This window comes from Asparagus officinalis, chromosome 8 (assembly GCF_001876935.1).
Source record: "Asparagus officinalis chromosome 8, Aspof.V1, whole genome shotgun sequence".
Lineage (NCBI taxonomy): Eukaryota > Viridiplantae > Streptophyta > Magnoliopsida > Asparagales > Asparagaceae > Asparagus > Asparagus officinalis.
The window spans coordinates 55,130,311-55,146,814 of record NC_033801.1 but is presented as its reverse complement, the minus strand read 5'-3'; the positions used below and the strand labels follow the sequence as shown (position 1 = coordinate 55,146,814).

The 16,504-nt window shown below is 40.6% G+C and overlaps 1 protein-coding gene across 1 annotated transcript in view; it reads right to left on the bottom strand.

Moving 5' to 3' along the window:
* Positions 1-16,504, bottom strand: part of LOC109821262 (2-hydroxy-6-oxononadienedioate/2-hydroxy-6-oxononatrienedioate hydrolase-like) — a 96,588-nt gene that overhangs the window by 13,422 nt on the left and 66,662 nt on the right. The window contains exon 12 of the mRNA XM_020387444.1: positions 15,907-15,972. Coding sequence (XP_020243033.1) covers positions 15,907-15,972 — 66 coding nt within the window. The remainder of the gene's footprint in view (positions 1-15,906; positions 15,973-16,504) is intronic.

The window sequence follows — 16,504 nt, the reverse complement described above, 5'->3', positions numbered from 1 at the left end:
CGCATTTGCTGCAGGCCGCAACGCCTAGCGCCTGGGGCGCGCCTGGCGCGCGTGCTTCGATAATAATGTTCTAGCCGACCACTTGTGTAGCCGACTAAAAAGGCAGTGTTGGTCGGCCTTTAGCCAGACGACCAGAGAGGCGGTGTCCTCGAACCCCCACTGACAACCAACTACCCTCGCTTTAAATATACTGTCAGAGTCATTATTGCTCTAGCCTCATAGCCTTTATGACTCATTAGACATAGTCAACACTAAGCACCTGCTATCACCCTCACATTAAACATCTAGATGACTCACCTTCAGCAGCTGACACCTGTAAGGTACCTGCCAATTCAGTTGTCTGTCTGGACTCAATCAAAGTTACTTATCTACCCTTCCGATCTACTATGAAAGGAAGCTGTGCAGCCTAAGGTACTTCTTTTGCTTCCATGCAACTCAGAATTTTTCATCACCAATTATTATATATTTCCCCACTCATGTTTAAACGCTGCCTTAATCATCAGAGGAACAACCAGAGACTCCAACTCTGGCCTCTCACGAGCTTTTCATATGCAGGAAAGACGTCAGTCTTCAGAGCCGGCCATCTGAAGGAGTTTGAGAACCCTAACACCACCACAATCCACAGATAAACCCCCTATTCGATAACTGACATCAACAGGAAACCTTCTCACCGATTGTTCAATTTGGCTTGATTCGTTTCTAGCTATTGTTGCAACCATAGATCTATATCTCTATCAAAGGGATATGAAAACCACCATCTCTCGATAGAGAATTGGATGAAGAGATCTATATGGACCAACCTGATAGTTTTGTGGTTGAAGATCAAGAGTGCAAAGTTTGCAAGCTCCATCAATCTACTTATGACTTGAAGCAAGCTTCAAGACAATGGAAACTCAAATTTCATCGAGCCATTATAGTTGATGGATTAGGATGATGGAGGAGGATAATTGTGTGTACATCAAGAGCTCCAGAGAATTTTATGACTCTATCATTGTATGTGGACGACATACTTTTAGTTGGAAAAAAGGAGTTGTATATTGCCACTAGAAAGTAGTTATCCTCCGTTTTGAGATTAAATATATATGGATGAAGCTAGTCATGTTCCTAGAGAGAAGATTATTAGAAATCACTCAAAAAGACTTACTTCATTTATTAAAAGAGATGTATATTAAGAAGATACTTTGGCGATATCAAATGCATAACTGCAAATCTATACGTAGTCCTATTGAAAGAAATTTGAGCCTGAGCATTGATTTTAATCCTAAGACTTAAGAGAAGCAACTAAATAAGTTTGGACTTGATGTGAAACGACGTGCGTGTATTCAGGAGATCAACAATCTAATTGAAGTTTCGCGATGTTTCACCAACTAAATCACGATCGTGTAGGAAAAAGATTCAAAACTCCTTAATATTGGATTAAATTGCAAGTATAGTTCTAAACCAGTTGAGTCTTATTGAAATCAAACGCAAATCAAGTTACGATGGTATTGTTCGAATCTCAATATCAAAATTCAGTAAATTGTAGAGTCAACAGATCACACATCTCACCAATTGTAAGTGGACAGCAGATAATTGATAATAATTTAGAGATGTAATCTAAATGATGAACCCAACAATATTCTAAATAGTTGAGAGAAGAAACTACCTGATGGAATCGAGATGTAATCTAAATGATGAACCCAACAATATTCTAAATAGTTGAGAGAAGAAACTACCTGATGGAATCTGTGGTTTGGACTCACTTGTATCACCTTTGTTGTGCAGGTTGATCGAATCTGGTGTGCTCGGCTAGGGCACTGCTGGAGGATGAGAAGGGGTGCTGGTTGGCGGTGGTGTTGCAGGACTGGTGAAGAGGCGGGGGCTGGCTGTCGTCGCTCGCGAAGAGGGGCGGCCGTCGGGGTGGTGTCGAAGGACCTGCGAGAGAGGGAGGGGAGGGACGACTGGAAGGAGGCGGCGAAGTCGGCTGGTCGGGAGGAGGTGCTCGAGGATCCTGGTGGGGCTGGTTGTCGTCGCGGGGAGGGACGAAGGCTTCGTCGGCGAAGGAGGATGGCATCGGGCTGGAAGGAGGCGCTGAGACTAAGGCTTGGAGATTGAAGAGGAGAGCTGGGGTGTGGGGCTGAAGATTTGAACGGAGGAGAAAGGGGGGAGACTTTGGCGGCTGTGGGAGTGAACTAGGGTTTTCTTTTCTCTTTTTTTTTATAATGGACAGCTATGATGTACTTGAGAGTAAATGGGTGGCTGTGATGAATTGACAGGAAAACAAAATGATGGCTGAGTGAAATGGGGGTTTTGGATTTTGAAAGAGGGTAGAGAACTAGGGTTTCACACACCTAGATCTAATATTTTTTGAAAGAGGGTAGAGAACTAGGGTTTCACACACCTAGATCTAATATTTGGGTTTCACACACCAAATACATAGGGGGAGAATTTTCATTTCTTTAGAGAAAATTCAAACATTTTATTTCTTCAATAATTCCTTACTTGATTACAAATCAACCCGCCTTTAAATGGGCTTACAAAAGAACTCATCTCGCTCCACATCCGATGTGGGACTAAAGTAAAACTCTTATTAAGCAAAACTAACTACAACTCTTATTAAAAGAAAAACAAAATGAAAATACAGACTCGACTCTATCACAACTAAAACCACATCATAGGGACCCGATGCAAAGCTGAAACACGACGTCTCCTGCGCTGATAAACATGTCGAAAGTCTCGTGCACGTGCCTAGATGTCCTGGATGTCCGCATCATTCTCCCCAGGTGGGAGAGAACTCGACCCCGTCGAGTCAGGGGTAGAAAAACTATCATATCGCTCCAGAAGGTCCGGATCAATGTGCTGTAAATCACTGAGGTCGAGCCACGTATCCTGAGCAGGTGATTTTCCCTTCCAACGAATTAGATATCGTCGGGTTCCACCATCTCCAGTAGAGGTAATTTCATCATCTAAAATGTTATCAATTGTGTCTGCTGGATTGGGATAAATATCTGGGAGTGGGGGAAGTGAGGGGCTCTCAAAAGAAAGGTCAGGGGAAGGCTCATCAACCAATGGGTTGCTGGGGTTAAAATCAGGACCCTTATAATCCACCAAATCCTCGACATTGAAAGTAGAACTGATACCAAAATCTTCAGGGAGATCTATAACATAAGCATTGTCATTTAATTTCTTTAAGATTTTAAAAGGTCTAGCACTACGAGCATGCAATTTTTTTACAGTTCCTGAAGGAAACTGTTCCGGACGAATCTGAACCATCACAAGATCATCAATATTAAAAGTTTTAAATCTCTTTTTTACATCAGCTCGTAATTTATAGTTAACATTACTCTTTTCAATTTTATCGCTGATCTCCTTGTGTAGTTCGTGCATATGGGATGCAAATGCAGATGCAGACTCAGATAACCTATAGTGATTGGTCATGGGAATGAGGTCAATGGGTTGTCTAGGCCTAAAACCATACACTACTTCATGCGGAGTCTTACCAGTTGTCCTATTAACAGATGAATTATATGCAAACTCAGCGATGGACAATTTCAGATCCCAGTTCCCAACATGCTCACCAACTAGAGTACGCAAGAGATTTCCTAAACTCCTATTGATAACTTCAGTCTGGCCGTCAGTTTGAGGATGAAAAGCAGTGGGGAATTTAAGCTTCGTACCTAACTTATTCCAAAGAGTTTTCCAAAAGTAACTGGTGAACTTCACATCTCTATCAGACACAATAGTCTTTGGTAGACCATGCAATTTGATAACGCCATCAAAAAAAATTTGGGCCACTCTCGAGTAGGGGTGGAAATGAACCAAATAATTAACAAATAGTTCGATAATTGTTCGAATAACTATTCGGTCATATTCGATTCGGTAGTTCATTTATCGCTAAACAAATATTTTTTAGTATTCGAGTTTACTAACGAATAGAATTTAACCAGATGCATATTCGATTCGTTTGTTTATTAAATATTCGTTTAAAATTTGATCGCAACTAATTATTTATATTATTGCACATATGATGTTATATTTTTAACCCACTTACCATTTCTACTTAAGTTTTATACATTGATTTTAAGATTCAAATAATCTTACATTTATTTTCTAATTAAAATCTTGATTTAAATATATATACATCATATATTATAAAGGAATCATTTTTATTTATGAATTTTAATACTATTTGAAAATCAAATTCTTTAGCAGAATAAATATACTTTGATATTCGATAAGTATTCGTGAATATTCATGAATATTTATCAAATACCAAGTATTCGAGTTCGAATTCGAAAAACTAGATATATGAATATTAGAGTATGCATTCGAATTCGACAATTTTAAACAAATACAAATACGAACACTTTAGTATTCGATTCGATTCGATCGTTTACCACCCCTACTCTCGAGGCATCAGACGTTCTAGAACAAGGTAGAAAATGAGCCATCTTGGAAAATCGGTCAACCACAACAAGGATTGAATCGTGTTTCCTGAGGGTTTTCGGGAGACCTAACACGAAATCCATGCTAAGATCTTGCCATGGACAATCAGGGACCGGTAGGGGAGTGTACAAACCAGTGTTCTGTTTCTGTTGTTTGGCTAACTGGTAGACATGACATCTTCCAACGCACTTGGTAACATCGCGCTTCAAACTGGGCCAATAGAATCAATATTCTACAGCCTCAATGGTCTTTTCATTTCCAAAGTGCCCAGCTAAGCCTCGAGCATGCAATTCCCACACAAGAAATTCTCGCAAAGAAGTCTGTGGAATGCACAATCTACGGCCTAGGAATAAGAATCCATCTTGAAGGGTATAGCCGTCAATTTCTCGAGTCGTTCCGTCAATCAACATTGCATACATCTCACCGAAGTCGGGACACGACTCATAGTCCGTCTTAAGCCTCTCAAATCCAACAACAGCTGTGGATAATTTTGTCATGACATAGATTTGTCGACTGAGAGCATCAGCAGCCTTGTTGTCAACTCCCGCTTTATGTCGCAAGGTGAAGGTGTAATCCTGAAGAAATTCAACCTAACGTGCATGACGGGAATTCAATTTTTTCTGGGAATAAATATATCGAAGGGATTCATGATCTGAGTATATGACAAATTCTTGCGGCAGCAGGTAATGGCGCCAATGGCGAAGTGATTGAATTACAGCATAAAATTCTTTGTCATAGGTTGTGTATCGCAGACGTGTATCATTCAACTTCTCACTGAAATACGCGACTGGATGACCTTCCTGAGAGAGAACTCCATCTATGCCAACTCCAGAAGCATCGCATGCAACTTTAAAAACTTTGTTAAAATCGGGCAGACGCATAACAGGGGCATTCACCATTTTCTCCTTGATTTCCAAAAATGCCTTGGTGGCTTCGCGTGACCACTCGAATTCGCCTTTATTCTAATAGTCGGTGATTGGAGCCATGATTGTGCTAAATCCCTTGATAAACCGGCGGTAAAAGGTAGCAAGCCCGTGAAAGCTTCTCACATCACGGATGTTCTTAGGCTCGGGCCAATCATTTATCGCTTTGACTTTCTCAGGATCTGCAAATACTCCTTCAGCAGAGACTACAAACCCTAAGAATTGAACCTGTGTGGTAAGAAATGTACACTTTGGATTCGCATACAGTTCTTCCTTTCTTAGTATAGAGCAAACTTGTCACAAATGGTTGAGATGTTGCTCATGAGATTGACTGTAAATGAGGATATCGTCAAAGTAGACTACCAAAAATTTACCCATGAACGAACGTAGTACTTGCGTCATCACTCGCATGAAAGTACTCGGAGCATTGGTCAATCCAAAAGGCATGACCATCCATTCGTACAACCTATCCTTCGTTTTGAAGGCGGTCTTCCATTCATCTCCAGGACAAATGCGGATTTGGTGATAGCCACTCTTTAAATCGATCTTTGAAAAGATAGTAGCGTCAGACATCATATCTAACATATCATCCAAACGTGGAATAGGGAAACGATACTTCACCGTTATCTTATTGATGGCACGGCTATCCACGCACATACGGCACGATCCATCTTTCTTTGGCGTCAACAAAGCGGGAACCGCGCAAGGACTCATGCTCTCTTGGATAAATCCTTTCTTTAGCAACTCATCAACTTGCCTCTTGAGTTCAGCATGTTCAGTAGGATTCATCCTATAATGCGGCAAGTTGGGAAGACTCTCTCCAGGGACCAGATCAATAGCGTGTTGAATGTCACGCATCGGCGATAACTTGTCTGGAAGATCTTCCGGGAAAACATCAGCAAATTCGGTGATCTGCGGAGTGACTTCAGGAGGAAGGGGGTGCTAAATTCCTAAGTGACCTCACTGGCTGTGAGTATCATAACTGGGACTCCCTTTTCAAACTCTTGACGGATCTCTTTTGCTGTGATCAAACTAACACCCTTATTTTTCTTTATTGCAATTGGTTTTTGTTCGGGTTGTCTAGCATTAGATGCACTGGGGAGTAACTTGATCTTATTTCCTTCATGTTCAAAATGACACGTGTTTGACCGACCATAGATAGTTACATCATTATCGTACAACCATGGTCGTCCAAGTATGACATGACCCACATCCTTAGTCACCACGTCACACCAAATCTTATCCTTGTAAAGATTAAAGTCTATTGGTACAAGGCATCTTTGTTTGACGTCTAGTGCGGTAGAATCAATCCATGTGACTCTATAAGGATGCGGATGGGATACAGCTTTCAGTCCAAACTTCGCAAGTTTCGAGACGATATTGCATTAATGCAGCTTCCACTGTCCACAATAACTTTACAGGATTTTTCTCCAATCTTTGTGAATGTGTGGAACATGTTTGTTCGTCTCCAATCATCCTGGTTCTTTGGTTGGGACAAAGCACATCTAACGACAGTTAGTTGACTTGACGGTGTTGATCGAATGCAACTAAGACTAATATCACTCTCGTCAAATTCCTCACTTGAGTCAAAATCCTCTTCTTCCACATGATAGACGAACTCATCTGTCTTTGACTCTAATTCTTCTACAGGCTCTCCGTTGACAATGGCGATTTTAACGGGACTTAGGCAGTTAGCAGCCACATGTCCATACCCTTGGCACTTGTAACATTTAGTAGTGGAACTAATCTTTGAAAAATTCCTTTCAATGCCCTTGCCTTTGTTATCCCGTTCTTTGTTTCCAATCGAGGTGTCGGTCTTCTGTGAAGATGCTTGAGCTTGAAATCGATGTGGATATTGCCCCGAGGTATATTTGTGCCCTTGTACGGAATTCTTAAAAGTGAAGCTAGACCGCGTAGTATCTAAGTTCTGAACTACAGCGTATGCTTTCTCAAGCTCAGAAATTCCTCGAATCAAGAGTTCATTTCGCAAATCTTCTCGAAGTCCGGCTCTAAATCGGGAGAGTTTGGTGTGGATTCTCAGTGTTCAAAGCATTACACTGAATCTGGAACTCTTCAAATTGAGTAACATAATCCTTAGCGGATTTATTACCTTGAGTAAATCGGTTCCAGTTGTCAAGAATGCGATCGTGGTAAGATACAGGTACATACTTCTCTTTGAGTTTGTCTTTCATATCCGCCCATGTGTTGATGGGGGCCATTTGGCGAGCTACTCTCATCATTTCCAAGTTAGCCCAGTATTGGCTAGCCTGACCAGTTAGTTTCATTGCCGCAAATTTGACTCTTCTCTCTTCGGAAAGTGGATACCAGTTGAAGTAATCGTCCACTTGTCGGATCCATTCTAAGAAATTTTTAGGCTCTGATCGGCCATCAAAAGTAGGAACGTCTAGCTTAATGCTCTTCAGGTATCGTTCATCAGGAACTTGAGGATTACGTCTTTGGTAGGTTCTGATTGGCACGTGCTCTTCATTGTGTTCGTTGTTTTGTGTCACACGTGTTTCTAACCTCTGCAATCTCTCATGCAATCTTTCACGATCTTCTTGTTGAGATAGACGAACTTCGTTCACGGCTTGGGTCAAAGCGTTGAGTTGACTCATGAGATCGGCTATGGGGAACGTGTTGGAATCCATCCTAAAATTATCCAACTCGCTAGACTCTCCTAATAAATAAGGTTGACCACTACAAAGGGGCATGCACTAATCACGTCCAAACAGACTAAATGATGCAGTTTTTTTTTAGATGCAATTGTAGACAGAATAATAAATGCAAACTAAATATGATGCAATTTCCTACTTAACCGTGCTCTGATACCAAAATGATGTGAAACAATATGCGTGTATTCAGGAGATCAACAATCTAATTGAAGTTTCGCGATGTTTCACCAACTAAATCACGATCGTGTAGGAAAAAGATTCAAAACTCCTTAATATTGGATTAAATTGCAAGTATAGTTCTAAACCAGTTGAGTCTTATTGAAATCAAATGCAAATCAAGTTACGATGGTATTGTTCGAATCTCAATATCAAAATTCAGTAAATTGTAGAGTCAACAGATCACACATCTCACCAATTGTAAATGGACAGCAGATAATTGATAATAATTTAGAGATGTAATCTAAATGATGAACCCAACAATATTCTAAATAATGGACAGCAGATAATTGATAATAATTTAGAGATGTAATCTAAATGATGAACCCAACAATATTCTAAATAGTTGAGAGAAGAAACTACCTGATGGAATCGAGATGTAATCTAAATGATGAACCCAACAATATTCTAAATAGTTGAGAGAAGAAACTACCTGATGGAATCCGTGGTTTGGACTCACTTGTATCACCTTTGTTGTGCAGGTTGATCGAATCTGGTGTCCTCGGCTAGGGCACTGCTGGAGGATGAGAAGGGGTGCTGGCGGTGGTGTTGCAGGACTGGTGAAGAGGCGGGGGCTGGCTGTCATCGCTCGCGAAGAGGGGCGGCCGTCGGGGTGGTGTCGAAGGACCTGCGAGAGAGGGAGGGGAGGGACGACTGGAAGGAGGCGGCGAAGTCGGCTGGTCGGGAGGAGGTGCTCGAGGATCCTTCGTCGGCGAAGGAGGATGGCGTCGGGCTGGAAGGAGGTGCTGAGACTAGGGCTTGGAGATTGAAGAGGAAAGCAGGGGTGTGGGGCTGAAGATTTGAACGGAGGAGAAAGGGGGAAGACTTTGGCGGCTGTGGGAGTGAACTAGGGTTTTCTTTTCTCTTTTTTTTATAATGGACAGCTATGATGTACTTGAGAGTAAATGGGTGGCTATGATGAATTGACAGGAAAACAAAATGATGGCTGAATGAAATGGGGGTTTTGGATTTTGAAAGAGGGTAGAGAACTAGGGTTTCACACACCTAGATCTAATATTTGGGTTTCACACACCAAATACATAGGGGGAGAATTTTCATTTCTTTATAGAAAATTCAAACATTTTATTTCTTCAATAATTCCTTACTTGATTACAAATCAACCCGCCTTTAAATAGGCTTACAAAAGAACTCATCTCTCTCCACATCCGATGTGGGACTAAAGTAAAGCTCTTATTAAGCAAAACTAACTACAACTCTTATTAAAAGAAAAACAAATGAAAATATAGACTCGACTCTATCACAACTAAAACCACATCATAGGGACCCGATGCAAAGCTGAAACACGACGTCTCCACCACATCATAGGGACCCGATGCAAAGCTGAAACACGACGTCTCCTGCGCTGATAAACATGTCGAAAGTCCCGTGCACGTGCCTGAAAGCTGAAACACGACGTCTCCTGCGCTGATAAACATGTCGAAAGTCCCGTGCACGTGCCTGGATGTCCTAGATGTCCGCATCAGGAGTACTACGACATACTATTGGTTAACTGCTTTCTTGTGTTAGGATTGATGTTGTTGTAGGTCCAGCCCAATATGAGGCCCACATGAGGAGGTCTACATGAATTAGAATTCTATCTATAAGAAGTCTACATGGATTAGAACTCTATTTAGAAGAGGATTTGAATGATCTATTTGAAATAGGAATAGGTTTGGAAAATTCTATATAAGAGAGCCCTGAGATCAATTTTTACATTAACAATTTTTGGGTGAACAGTACTTCGGTGCTACAGTAACCACAGGTTTGTTACTTTGCCGTGAGGAGAGAGAAAAAAAGAGAGAAAAGTTCAGATTCCGGATAGCTCGGGTGTCCGATTGTAGTGATTCAAAAGTTATTGTCTTTAGAACGATGACGCCGTCGAGGGTATGGTGCTGATTTCTCCACTGGAGTTGGAGATTTTTGGTGAGATAAGTTTTAAGGTTTTGATACCCTAGAGGTAACACTGTATCTTCCTCTTGTGATTTAATCCCCAAGTTCAGGTGTAACTTAGAGGAATTGTACTCTTGATTCATAGTAAAACATTTCTCTCTGGATTGCCCCGTGGACATAGACACGATTTGCCGAACCACGTTAAATCTTGGTATTTGTTCGCTTGTGATATTTTTTATTGGTGTCGTTATTCGTTTAGAGTTTAATTCCGCAGATTAATCTCTATAAAATCCCCAACAACTGATATCAGAGTCCTGGTTTGAGGCGTGCTTTGGGATGGAAAAGATGGGAGAGTTTTGGCACAATGATGAAATTGGATAGTTCTAATTGGCAAGTATGAAAGTCCAAGATAGAAGATATTCTGCATTGTAAAGATTTACATGATCCTATTGAGGGAGATGAAGCCAAGCCTGAAAAGATGACTGATAAAGAATAGGAGAAACAACACAGGAAGACGATTCGTTATATTCGGATGTGGATCGACGTCAGTGTGTTTCATCATGTATCGGGTGAGACTAATGCGAAGTCTCTTTGGAAGAAGCTTGAGGATCTCTACGAGCAGAAAACCGCGGGAAACAAGACGTTTATTATGAGGCGGTTGGTGAACTTAAAATTTAAAGAATGAAGCAACATAACAGGGCACTTGAATGAGTTCAGGAGTTTAATTAATCAGTTAGCTACCATGAATATGACTATCGATGATGAGCTACAGGCTTTATTGCTATTGGGTTCTTTGCTAGACAGTTGGGAGACACTGGTTGTGACAGTCAGCAACGCAGCTCCAGATGGTGTGTTATCGATGAGTATGGTTATTAGCAGTTTATTCAATGAGGAGACTTGGAAGAAGTCTACCAACACAGATAACTCACAGGCACTTGTCACGGAGAACAGGGGCAGGAGCAGATACAGGGACCAGTCCAGAAGTCGTGGCACATCCAAGGACAGATAAAAGTCTAAAGGGAGAGGTTGCTTTTATTGTGGGAAGCCAGGTCATATCAAGAAGAATTATTGGGCATTAAAGAAAGAGCAAGTTGGGAACAAAGATGAAAAGAAAGATGAGAAGAAGAAAACTGACAGTGACACTACAGCTACTTTGTCTGAGACCGATGTTATTTTCATTTGCAGGGAAGAAGATTGTATGCATGTTACAAGTCAGAATTCCGAGTGGATAATGCATACAGGAGCTACATGTCATGCTACCTCCAATCGAGACCTTTTCACGTCGTATAAAGTAGGTGACTTTGGCAATGTGAAGATGGACAATACCAGCTACTCAAAAATTGTGGGACTTGGTGATATACACTTGCAGACAGATATCGGATGCACATTGATCATAAAAAATGTGCGACATGTTCTCAATTTACGGCTCAACTTAATTTCGGGTCTTACTTCGGACCGAATGGGAGATGAAATTCAATTTGGTGGAGAAAAATGTAAAATCACCAAAAGCTCTCTTGTGATGGCTAGAGAAAGTGTATGTTGCAATTTATACAAGACTCAAGCGAAGGTTTCATGTGATTCTTTGAGTGTGGTTCAAGACGGTGACACTCTCAGTTTGTGACATATGAGGCTCGGGCACATGAGCGAGAAAAGATTACAGATATTGGCAAAGAAGTCTCTTATTCCCTTTACTAAAGGTTCGTCACTCACCCCTTGTGATTATTGTTTATTTGGCAAACAACATAGAGTTTCTTTTAATAAGCCTTCTAAAAGAAAAGATAATATTTTGGATTTGATTTATTCTGATGTTTGTGGTTCTATTGAGGTGGAATCATTGGGTGGTAATAAGTATTTTATCACATTTATTGATGATGCGTCGCGGAAGATGTGGGCCTTCTTGTTGAGGACAAAGGATCAAGTGTTTTCAGTTTTCCAGCAATTTCATGCCATGGTGGAGAGGCAGACAGGAAAAAAGTTGAAGTGTTTGCACATCGATAATGAAGGAGAGTACACTTCCATTGAGTTTAGAGATTATTGCTCTAAGCATGGTATTTGATATTAGAGGACAGAGCCAGGCACATCGCAACATAATGGAGTTACAGAGAGATACAACGGGACTATTATGGAGAAAGTCAGATGCATGTTGAAGATGGTAATGTTATCTAAGAGTTTTTGGGCTGAAGCTATTCGCACTGCATGCTACATAATCAATAGGTCTCCTTCAATTCCTTTGGGTTTTGATATTCCTGAGAGAGTTTGGTCCGAAAAAGATATTTCCTATTCTCATCTGAAGGTGTTTGGTTGCAAGGCGTTTGCACATATTCCGAAGGAGAAGAGACAGAAGCTTGATGATAGAGAAGTTCCTTGCATCTTTCTTGGTTATGGAGAAAATGAGTTCGGCTATAAATTATGGGATCCAGAAAAGAGAGAAATTATCAGACGAGCAGATGTGATTTTTTAGGAGGATCAAACTATTACAGATCTCGGGAGAGCAGAGCAGTCAGAGAGTGTTACTAGTGAGATTCCATATATGACACTCGTTTCGTCTCCAGTACAGTTGCATTCTACAGATATAGAGCAGGTGCATAATGATGATATTGATGATGATGGTCAAACACCAGAGCAGGGAGACGGTGATCAGGATCATGAGCGGGAGGCTCCTCAGCAGGGGGAGCATTACCAGCAGCAGGAGTTTGCAGAGCCACAACTTAGGAGATCAGCTAGAGAGCATCGACCATCCACGAGATATCCTCTTTCAGAGTATTCTTTGCTGACAGAAGAGGGGGAGCCAGAAAACTTTCAGGAGGTACATACTCATAAAGACAATGATAGATGGTTCCAGACTATGAAGAAAGAGATGAAGTCTCTTGAGAAGAACGATACTTATGAGTTGGTGGATTTGTCGAAAGACAGAAAAGCTTTGAAGAATAAGTGGGTGTTCAAGTTAAAGGACGGCTACAAAGAGATTTAGAAATACAAAGCCAGATTAGTGGTGAAAGGCTTTGGTCAGAAAAAGAGCATTGATTTTGATGAGATTTTTTCACCAGTTGTGAAGATAACGTCCATTAGAGTTATCTTGGGGTTAGCAACTAGTTTAGACCTCGAGATTGAGCAGCTTGATGTGAAGACTGTATTACTTAATGGTGATTTAGAGGAGATCTACACGGAGCAGCCGGATGGTTTTGAAGTGAAGGGAAAAGAACACATAATTTGTAGGTTGAAGAAGAGCCTCTATGGTTTGAAACAGGCACCCAGACAGTGGTACAAGAAATTTGATTCTTTCATGTTAAGTCATGGCTACCAGAGGACAGTTGTAGATTCGTGTGTATATTTCAGGAGAATTTCAGATTCTAGTTTCATTATCCTTTTGCTTTATGTGGATGATATGTTGATTATTGATCAGGATAATCAAATAATCGGTGGGTTGAAGGAGTTATTTAAATCTTTTGACATGAAGGATTTGGGCTCGGCACAACGGATTCTTGGTATGGATATTGCTCGTGACAAGAAAGTCAGGAAGTTGTGGTTATCACAGGAGAAATATGTTGAACAGTTACTTGATAGATTCAACATGAAAGATGTCAAGTCAGTCAGTACTCCTCTTGCAGGTCATTTGAAGCTTAGCAAGAAATTTTGCTCGACTACAAATGAGGAAAAGAGTAAGATAGAGAATATTCCTTACTCTTCCGCTGTAGGGAGTTTGATGTATGTCATGGTTTCCACTCAGCCAGATATAGCTCATGCAGTTAGCGTTGTGAGCAGGTTTCTTTCCAATACAGGGAAAGTTCATTGGGAATGTGTAAAGTGGATCTTAAAATATTTAAAAGACAGTTCCAGATTGTGTTTGAGTTTTGGAAGTCCGAAGGCAGTATTACATGGTTTTGCAGATGCGGATATGGCAGGTGATCTCGATCACAGGAAGTCTACCTCAGGTTGGTTGTTCACTTTTACAGGGGGGGCATTATCTTAGCAGTCCAGGTTGCAGAAATGTGTTGTTTTATCTACAACAGAGACGGAATATATTGCACTGCAGAAGCCGATAAAGAGATGATTTGGTTGAGAAGATTTCTGCAGGAGTTAGGCTTACAGCAGGACAATTATCAAATCTTCATTGATAGTCAAAGTGCTCTTGATTTGAGCAAGAATTCTACATTTCATTCCAGGACGAAACATATTGATGTGAGATATCATTGGCTTAGAGAAATTGTTGAGAAAGAGGAGCTGAAGTTACAGAAGATTCACACAGATGAAAATCCAGCAGATTTTTTAACGAAAACCGTTTCCAGAGAGAAGACTGAATTGTGTCGACGATTAGCCAGCATGAACTCTCGTTGAGGAGTTAAAGATTGGCATATCCCCTCTTTGGGCTGGAGGGGGAGATTGTTGTGGATTCATTCCAAGATGAGGCCCACATGAGGAGGTTTACATGAATTAGAATTCTATCTATAAAAAGTCTACATGGATTAGAACTCTATTTAGAAGAGGATTTGAATAATCTGTTTGAAATAGGAATAGGTTTGGAGAATTCTATATAAGAGAGCCCTGAGATCAATTTTTATATGAACAATTTTCGGGTGAAAAGTTCTTTGGTGGTACAGTAACCGCGGGTTTGCTACATTGTCGCGAGGAGAGAGAGAAAAGAGAGAGAAAAAGAGAAAAGTTCAAATTCCGGATAGCTCGGGTGTCCGAACGCAGTGATTCAAAAGCTGTTGTCTTCAGAACGACGACGCCGTCGAGGGTACGGTGCTGATTTCTCCACGGGAGTTGAAGATTTTTGGTGAGATATGTTTTAGGGTTTTAGTGTCCTAGAGATAACACTGTATTTTACTCTTGTGATTTAATCCTCAAGTTCAGGTATAACTTGGAGGGATTGTACTCTTGATTCATAGTGAAATATTTCTCTCTAGATTGCCCCGTGGACGTAGGCACGATTTGCCGAACCACGTTAAATCTTGGAGTTTGTTTGCTTGTGATATTTTTCATTGGTGACGTTATTCGTTTAGAGTTTAATTCCGCAGATTAATCTTCATAAAATCCCCAACAGATGTCTTCATCCTCACCTGAACGGGTTTCTAGTTTGGAGCTCCTAAGTGCAGGTGTATCTGCTAGGTCACATGACTCATTTGTCTGTATGAACATGACTCAAAGTTGGGGTATTGCCAGGTGAAGGAGGCTGGTCATGCGTGTTATGTGCGAGTGGGAGATGTAGGACGTGGGAGAGTTGAAGCGCCCATAACAGCATGCCCACTCTCTTGGCAGTAAAACAACTAGCCCACTAAACCCATCATTTAGAGAGCACAATATCGTGGGATAAAGTGCAAGCGAGCAGTCTATTTTAGAAACTCACTCATCCTAATGAAACCGTGATGTAAAAATAGAGAGAAATCGATCCTACAAAATGCTAAAATTGTGAGTTAGAGATGTTTGAGTTGTGAATTGTACTCTCATTTCCTCTTGGCAATCAAGGGTTCGACAGCAAACGGATAGAGGAGCCAGTGAATCTGGTCGATAATCAAGACGGTAACATTTTCAACTCTACAATTTCGAGACGACGATATTTATCTAAATCTCGCACTTATCAATATTTGTTCTCATCGTTTCTACTAGTTCACTTTTACTGAGACTGTAATACCTCCTCAAATAGTACAGTACACTTCTTCTAGATGCCCATTACTTCTTTTTGGGTATTATCACACTGACTAAGTACAGTACAGTACACTTCTTCTAGATTTTTCACACCGACTAAGTACATGAAAGTTGGATTTTAGAGAGAAACAAACCTGGGCTAGTATATTACTGATAACTTGATCATTCTCTCCCCATATGATAAGTGTTTTCTGTTTAACCTGTAGAAACCACAATTATTCTCGTCATGGATGCTTACAAAGTTGTGTATCCTTTCATATTCATAACATGGAAAGTAATTATTACTTTGATAATACTATTCACTATTGAACTTCAATAACATAAAACAAATGAAAGCTACTGAACTTGATAATAGTATTTCAAACCATAACATGGAAGCTACTGATCTTGATAATACTATTCACAACATGGAATCAAATGAATGAATTTAATATTTCAAACTATTTATGCAGAACAAACATGGGAAACAAAAACAGCAAGCCCAAATGCATGGATACAATGAACCTTCAAGAGCCTAGGCTACCAAGGACAGAGATACATATGTGATACAAACATGATTGTGATACCCCAAGATATAGTTTTCCACATCAAATATTGATGGAATGATTGAATGGTTTAAATGAAGGACCTTGAGAACCAAGTGTAACATTAACTAGTCAATTTTCATAGTGGATTGAGCCAACTATGTGTCACACTCCAGGGGTGCTACGACTTATACCACACTAACGGGCT